Genomic DNA, 8,912 nt, shown 5'->3' on the forward strand with positions numbered 1-8,912 from the left:
TTCTTCATCCAGATACACGGAACAGCCATGGGGACCAAATTTTCACCCCAATATGCCAACATTTTTACGCACAGGTTCGAACAAGATTTCTTCTCTATGCAGGATCTCCAACCAACACTGTACACCAGGTACATTGATGACATTTTCTTCCTCTGGACCCATGACGAGGAGTCACTGATAAAACTACACAGTGACATCAACAAGTTTCATCCCACCATCAAACTCACCATGGACTACTCTCGACTGTCTGTCTCATTCTTGGACACGTGCGTCTCCATCAAGGATGGACACCTCAGCACCACACTCTACCGCGAACCCACAGACAACCTCACAATGCTACACTTCTCCAGCTTCCACCCAAAACATATTAAAACATCCATTCCCCATGGACAGGCCCTATGCATACACCGGATCTGCTCAGATGAGGAGGAACGTGACGGACACCTGGAAGTACTCAAGGATGCCCTCACAAGAACAGGTACGATGCTCAACTCATCGACCGCCAGTTCCGACGTGCCACAGCAAGGAACCGTAATGACCTCCTCAGGAGACAGACACCTGCTGCAACTGACAGGGTACCCTTCGTTGTTCAGTACTTCCCAGGGGCTGAAAAATTACACTATGTTCTTCGTGACGTGCAACACATTATCAATGAGGATGAGCACCTGACCAAGGCCTTCCCCACACCTCCACTACTTGCCTTTAAACAACCACCAAACCTCAAACAGATCATTGTTCGTAGCAAACTGCCCGGCTCTATTACACTATGTTCTTCGTGACGTGCAACACATTATCAATGAGGATGATTGATCCCCACACCTCCACTACTTGCCTTTAAACAACCACCAAACCTCAAACAGATCATTGTTCGTAGCAAACTGCCCGGCTCTCAGGATAACTCCATACAACCCTGTCACAGTGGACGCTGCAAGACGTGTCAGATTGTGGACATAGATACCACTATTATGCGGGGGAACACCTCCCACCTTGTACATGGCAGGTACTCACGTGACTCAGCCAACGTTGTCTATTTTATACATTGCAGGCAAGGATGCCCGGAGGCATGGTACATTGGGGAAACCGAGCAAAGACTACGACAACGGATGAATGGGCACCGCACAACAAGCAACAGACAGGAGGGTTCCCTCCCAGTTGGGGAACAATTCAGTGGTGCAGGACATTCAGCCTCGGACCTTCGGGTGACCATCCTCCAAGGGACAGGCAGCAGAGGAAAGTGGCCGAGCAGAGGCTGATAGCTAAGTTCGGTACCCATAGGGAGGGCCTCAACCGGGACCTTGGGTTCATGTCACATTACAGGTGATCACCATTGCACTACACACACACACAGACATTCCTACACACACACACTCTCACACACACGCGGACATAGGTACACACAGATGCGCACACAGACACCCACACACTCCCTTACAGACACACACATTCCCACATTCTCACATGCACCCCCTCACACCCTTAAGACACTCTGCACTCACTACACACACACACTTTTTCACACTCACAACCCCCACCCCAGACAGACGCACACACGCGCGCACGCACACACACACAGACAGACAAAGACCCACGTGCACACATATATTTTGTGGGGTGAATTTGTACTTGCAGAGTTACATTGCACTTTGCTCAAAAACTGCATACATTCATGTAGAACTTGGAGCTCAAAAACTGCATGAATTTATGGAAAACTCTGATTCTAATCTAAAAAGTGAGATAACAATCTAAACACAGGTCATAGACAGAGAACACAGGGGGCTAACACCTTCAACATATTGTCTAGCTATCACCATTGTTAACAGCTAACCCGAGAATGCAACTTTTAAAAAAAAGGTTTTGTGATTTACACATGAAAGAAATGAAACTATCACTGTATTCTAACAGATGAAAGGCTTAACAGACAATCAATGTTTTAATGTATAATTTCAGTTACATCACACTAAATTTTTGCTGTGGTTCTGTTCGCCGAGCTGGAAGTTTTTGTTGCAAACGTTTCGTCCCCTCACTAGGTGACATCCTCAGTGCTTGGGAGCCTCCTGTGTAGCGCTTCTGTGGTGTTTCCTTCGGCATTTATAGTGGCCTGTCCCTGCCGCTTCCGGTTGTCAGTTTCAGCTGTCCGCTGTAGTGGCTGGTATATTGGGTCCAGGTCTATGTGTTTGTTGATGGAGTTTGTGGATGAATGCCATGCTTCTAGGAATTCCCTGGCTGTTCTTTGTTTTGCTTGCCCTATAATGGTAGTGTTGTCCCAGTCAAATTCATGTTGCTTGCCGTCTGTGTGTGTGGCTACTAGGGATAGCTGGTCGTGTCGTTTCGTGGCTAGTTGATGTAAATTTTTGCTATAGATTCTGTGTTACGATCGAGCCCTCCACTATCACCTGATGAAGGAGCATCGCTCCAAAAGCTAGTGTGCTTCCAATTAAACCTGATGGACTATAACCTGGTGTAGTGTACAAAGTTAAAAATCACACCACAGTCCAACACAGGCATCTCCAAATCATGACTCCTTAAGTACATCTGTAATGCTATCACATATCAAAAACGCCATTCCCCCTCCTCTCTTGCCTCCTTTTGTATCCTTCATATAGCATTTGTATCCTGGAATGTTAAGCTGTCAGTCTCGTCCATCCTTTAGCTACTTTTCTATAATTGCTATGATATCCCAGTCCCATGTTCCTAACCATGCCCTGAGTTCATCTGCCTTCCCTGTTAGGCCTATTACATTGAAATAAATGCAGTTCATTTTATCAGTCCTGCCTTGTTCTCTGCTTTGTTCCTGCCTGCCCTGACTGTTTGACTCACTTCTTTTCTCAACTGTACCACTCTCAGGCTGATGTCTTTCCTCGGTATCTCCCTGGGTCCCACCAGACAACCCCCCTTACTAGTTTAAATCCTCCCAGCAGCTCTAGCAAATCTCCCTGCCAGTATCTCCCTTCCAATTCAGGTGAAATCCATCCTTCTCCTATACATCAGTTCTACCCCAGAAGAGATTTCAATGATCCAAAAATGTGAATCCTTCTCCCATGCACCAGCTCCTCAGCCATGCATTCATCTGCTCTGTCCTTCCATTACTTCCCTCACTAGCTCATAGCACCAGGAGTAATCCAGATATTACTACCCTCGAGGACCTCCTTTTTAAAGTCCTGCCTAACTTTCTATATTGACCCCTCAGAATCTCATCCTTTTTCCTTCCTATGTCATTGCTACCAATATGTACAATGACCTCCTCTGGTCCCTCTCCACTTTAAGAACATATTGCGCCCTCTCTGAGACATCCTTGATCCTGGCACTCAGGAGGCAACACACCATTCTGATTTTTCACTGCTGGACGCAGAAACGTCTGTTTGTGCCCCTGGCTAGAGAGTCCCCTAACACAATCGATCACTTGGAACCTGATGTACCTCTCATTACATTAGACCTATTCTTGATACCAGAAACTTGGCTGTTTTGTGCTACATTCCCCTGAAGGTCCATCACTCCCTATGTGTTCCAAAACGGCATACTTGTTTTAAATGGGGATAGGAGTTGAAAATGTGTTGCTGTAAAAGTGCAGCAGGTCAGGCAGCATCCAAGGAGCAGGAGAATCGACGTTTCAGGCATGAGCCCTTCTTCAGGAATTTCTGAAGAAGAGCTCATGCCCGAAACGTCGATTCTCCTGCTCCTTGGATGCTGCCTGACCTGCTGCGCTTTTACAGCCACACATTTTCAGCTCTGATCTCCAGCATCTGCAGTCCTCACTTTCTCCTTAAATGGGGATAGCCATAGAAGACTTCTGTACTACCCGCATACCTCTCCTAACTTTCTTGGAGTTAACTCATCCACCTGACGGAATCTGCGGCTTTTCTCCCTTCCTATAACTGCCATCCATCACACCCCCTAGCTCTTGTAAATTTCTCATTGCCTCTAACTGTTGCTCTAACCAATCCATTTGATGTGACAGGATTCGCAACCAATGACATTTACTGCAGATATGACCCTCAGTAACCCTTAAACTCTCCCGAAAATCCCACATCCAACAAGAAGAGCATGTCATTCTACTAAAGGTCATTTTGCTCCTTCTAATTTACAGACCCAGAAAATAGCACTGTCTTATTGCTCTACAAAACACTGCTCCAGGCTAATTTAATACTTATGGCTTATATTTTTCAAATTCAATCAAGAGACAGATCCCAATAAAACATATAATCAAGAAAGAGCCCAGTCTACCCAGTGGTTAGCACTACTGCCTCACAGCGCCAGAGACCCGGGTTCAATTCCCGCCTCAGGCGACTGACTGTGTGGAGTTTGCACGTTCTCCCCGTGTCTGCGTGGGTTTCCTCCGGGTGCTCCTGTTTCCTCCCACAGTCCAAAGATGTGCAGGTCAGGTGAATTGGCCATGCTAAATTGCCCGTAGTGTTAGGTAAGGGGTAAATGTAGGGGTATGGGTGGGTTGTGCTTCGGCGGGTCAGTGTGGACTTGTTGGGCCGAAGGGCCTGTTTCCACACTGTAATGTAATCTAATCTAATCTACTCGCTATTGTAGATTTACAGCAAAGCTATATGTAAAACTATTTATTTACCTGTTTCTGTGCTGTGACCTCTCCCAAACAGATTCCTCCATAATGACCAAGAAAAGATCGAAAATAAACTCTGTAATCTTTCAAAATGTCAAGCCAATGTTTGGTTTCCATTAAGAAATAAAGTGAGATGATAGGCTAATTGGATAGCAAAAAGGTGGCCTTGATGAATCTGTGATCTTCTCCTGCCTTGAGATTTATTCAGATGTTAATTTGCCATTAGAAATGAAACAAAAAGTTACAACTGAATTTGTTCTGTTGAGCTACTTTAACTTGTTTCAGGTTTATCCATATGAAATGTTAGCTGTTACAATGAAAGCACGTGTCAAGCTACCGAAGGATGTGGATAGAACCAGACTGGAGGTAAGAATGTTTGTGAGGAAGGGAAGGACTGGCAATTAGAATTGTTGTCATGTAAATGTGTTCCCATCATGCTTGATCTTGTCTTCAGTTCACTGCCAAAGTTTGAGATGTAGACAGATAGGAGGCTGGAAGAACAGTCAGGCAGCATCAGGAGGTAGAGAAGTTGACATTTTGGGTGTAACCCTTCATCAGGACTGGGGGTGGGTGTGGGGGGGAGCTGCAGATAAAGGGGGTGGAGGGGTTAGAATGGTGAAGTGGGGATAGGTGAAGACAGGTAGAAGGTACAACCTGGTTAGTCATTGGGAGGAATGACTCCGGTTGGTGGCAGGGAGAAGTGGAAGGGAGGAGGAAGGCCTGGGAAGGGAGTTGAGGAATGGGAAGGGAAATTATTTGAAACTGGAGAACTCAATGTTGAGTCCTCTGGCCTGTAGGCTGCCTACGCAGAAGATGAAACATTGTTCCTCCAATTTGCGGTTTGGTTCATTGTAGCAATGGAGGAGGCCAAGGATTATCATGTCGGAAAGGGAATGGGAGGGAGAATTAAAATATGCAGTGACTGGGAGGTCCTTGCGGGCTGAGCTGAGATGTTTGGCAAACCGTTCCCTAAGTTTATGTTTGATCTTTCTGATGTAGAGAAGACCACATCAGGAGCACCTGATGCAGTAAACTAGGTTGGAAGAGAGGCGGGTGAACCTTTGTCTCACCTAGGAGGGCTGTTTAGAGCCCTGGTTGGAGGTGGGGGGGGGGGGGGGTGTGGGTGGGATTTGCATTTTTTCCGTTTGCAGGGGAAGGTACTGAGGGTTCGAGAGGGTTGGAGGGGAGACTGGCGCAAACCAAGGACTGTCAAAGGAACGGTCCTTGCGAAAGGGGGAGAGGGATGGGGAGGGGAAAATGTTCTAGGTGGTGGGGTCTAGTTGGAGTTGGCAGAAGTGTTTAAGGATGATGCATTGTATGTGGAGACTAGTGGGGTGGTAGGTGAGGATAAGCAGAACCCTGTCTTTATTGGAGGAGGAGGGGTTTAGAGCAGTGATATGTGGAATGGAGGTGGTCCAGTGGAGAGATGCCTAAATGACAAAGGGAGGAAAAGCACATTCAAAATAGGTGGACATCTTGGATTCTTGGGAGTGGAATGTCTCCTCCTCCGACAGATTCAGAGAAGGCGGAGGAATTAGGAGAATGGGATGGAGTACTTGCAGGATACTGGGTGGGAGGAGCTGTAGTCCATGTAGTTATGGGAGTCTGTGGGTTTATAGTAAAAGTCCACCTGGAGACTGTCACCGGAGATGGAAATGGAGAGGTCAAGAAAGGGGAGGGAGGTATCTGAGATGGACCAAGTGAATTTGAGGGTGAGGTAGAAGTTGTGAGCTACTACTCCAGTCCGGCCTGAGTGCAGGATGCTGCACCGATGCAGTCATTGATGTAATGACGGAAGAGCTGGGGCACAGTGCCTGTGTAGGTACTGAAGAGGGACTATTCGACACAGCCGACAAGGAGGCAGGTATGGCTGGAGCCTATCTGGGTGCCCAAGGCTACCCCCTGGATTTGGAAGAAATGGGAAAGGTTGAAGGAAAAGTTGTTGAGGGTGACAACTAGTTCAGCGAGGCGGAGGAGGGTATTGGTGGAGGTGGATTGGATGGGTTTGTAGGAGAGAGAGCCTTGAGACCACTCTTGTGGGGTATGGACGTGTATAAAGACAGCAGGTCCATAGTGAAGATAAAGTGCTGGGAGCCAGCGAACTGGAAGTTACTGAAGAGATGGATTGCGTGGTTGGTGTTGCAGATGTAGATGGCAAGTGCCTGAACCAAGACCAAACCGCAGATAGGAGGAACACCACCTTGTCTTCCACCTGGGCAGTCTTCAGCCCAGAGGACTCAGCATTGAGTTTTCCAATTTTAAACAGCCTCCCTTCCTATCCCCACCCCTCCCTGCCACCAGCCGGATTCATTCCTCCCACTGACCAACCAGGTCGAACCCTCTACCTGTCTTCAGCTATCCCCACTTCACCACCCTGTCCCTGCCACCCCCTTTAACTGCAGCTCCCCCGACGCACACCCCAGCCCTAAAGAAAGGTTACACCTGAAACATTGGCTTCTCTACCTCCTGATCCTGCCTGACTTGCTGTGTTCTTCCAGCTTCCTGCCTGTCTACTTTGGATTTCAGTATCTGCAGTTTTTTTTTGTCTCCAACAAAGTTTGAGATATAACAAGCAATGTAAACCAGCATGTCAGTATCTGAAGCAGAAGAGTTATAGTTTGTGGTGAGACCCATTATTACATCAATTCTGAAAAGTTATTAGCCTATGCTTACTTTTCAGATACTATGCACCTATGTGCTTGCATTATTTTGTTTGACATGGTCAGCATTTTCAGTTTTCACAAACTTCCATAGTTGAAATGTATGTTTGAATATGGAGCAGTTTGTTTTTCAGTAGTAAAGAAGATAACACTTGATCTTATATCATTAAATTTGTGCATCTTTTAAAAATAATCACAAGTTGTAACAATGACATCAATCAAAGAAGGAGGACTCAAAATAATGTTTTTACTTAATTCGTACTGCTGTTATGTATATGACATGGCAGATTAGCAGGTAGACTATGATTAGAAACATTATAAAAACTTGTCTAGCCACATCCAGGCAGATGTTGCTCATATTAGAGATCATCTGGGATTCAGATGAGAATTTTACAATGCACTGTGACAAGCAATTAGAGCAGATTATCATGTTTTCTTTGTTTTTTTGCCCCAAGGATACTATAATAAGGTGTTCTAAATTAACAAAAGAAAACTAAACCTCTTTGAAATTATATTGTCAACCGAGATATGTCTGAGAGCTGTTCAAAATCTTTAAAGGAAGAACTTTTTGAAAGAGCGTCTGTTTACAAGTGAGTCATAATTATGTGTTATATCAACAGGCTGTGTTAGGGGAGGAAAGTAGCTTTCTCCCATCTAATATGTCTCAGTGAAATTCATGGAGTCCATCAAGAATTCATAACCCTGTATAGGCAATCATGTGATCTTCTGAAGGGAATTTATTGTCTCTCAGTGAAGTGGATGGTGGTGGGAAGGCAGACATTGAATGCGCATGAAGAGAGACATACTTCTAACACTTTTGAGACCTGAAAGGATAGCAACGTCATTAAAAGAACAATACCAACAACTTGTATTCATATCAAACCTTTACCTTTAACAATCTAAAATGTCTAAAGATTATTTACAGGACATTCTAAAGTAAGTTTTGACACTGAATCGCAAAGGACAATAGGATAGATAGTGAAAACTTTGGGTTAAAAGATAGGTTCTATCGAACAGAAAATGGCAACAAGTAAAGAGACAGAGATTTTCTCTGGTTTTCCAGAGCCTAAGATCTTGGGCAGGATAAGGCACAACTGCCACTGCCATTGGCTTCTGAAGACGCCCGAATTAAATAACATTAAAAATCACACAATACCAGGTTATAGTCCAACAGGTTTAATTGGAAGCACACTAGCTTTCGGAGCGATGCTCCTTCATCAGGTGATACCCCAGTCCAACTCCAAATCAGAATTAAATAACGACAGAGATCTTGGAGTGTTGTGAAGCTCAAAGAGATGATACTGCTAGGGAGGGGAAAAGTCACTGAGTGATTTGAACATAACAGTGAATTTTAAAATCCACATCTGTGAGCACAAGAATAATGAGTAAACAGAGTTTTGTGTGAGTAAGGTTAAGGAGCAGATTGAGTTGACTGAAGTTTGCAGAGAGTAGAATGTGGGAAGCTGGCCAAGAGTGCATTTTGATAGGCATGTCTAGAAGTAATAAAGGCATTGATGAACATCAGCAGCAAATGAGCAGAGGCAGGGATGCGGTTGGGTGATGTTACAAAAGTGTAAATAAACATTCAGTGTTGGCATGGTGACAGTGAAAGCTGTTTTGGAGCTCCTTGCAGCTTGTAAACTTTCTACCCGATCTCAGTTCAGATGCTTCTGCCAATGTCTACT

At 45.2% G+C, this 8,912-nt stretch overlaps 1 protein-coding gene across 5 annotated transcripts in view; it reads left to right on the top strand.

The window, feature by feature from the left end:
• ablim2 (actin binding LIM protein family, member 2) overlaps positions 1-8,912 on the top strand; it is a 408,138-nt gene that overhangs the window by 329,183 nt on the left and 70,043 nt on the right. For all 5 annotated transcript variants that reach the window (XM_043698339.1, XM_043698331.1, XM_043698357.1 and 2 more), the window contains one exon: positions 4,853-4,933. In XM_043698339.1, the coding sequence (XP_043554274.1) occupies positions 4,853-4,933 (81 nt within the window). The remainder of the gene's footprint in view (positions 1-4,852; positions 4,934-8,912) is intronic.

Source organism: Chiloscyllium plagiosum, chromosome 1, assembly GCF_004010195.1.
Source record: "Chiloscyllium plagiosum isolate BGI_BamShark_2017 chromosome 1, ASM401019v2, whole genome shotgun sequence".
Taxonomy (NCBI): Eukaryota; Metazoa; Chordata; class Chondrichthyes; order Orectolobiformes; family Hemiscylliidae; genus Chiloscyllium; species Chiloscyllium plagiosum.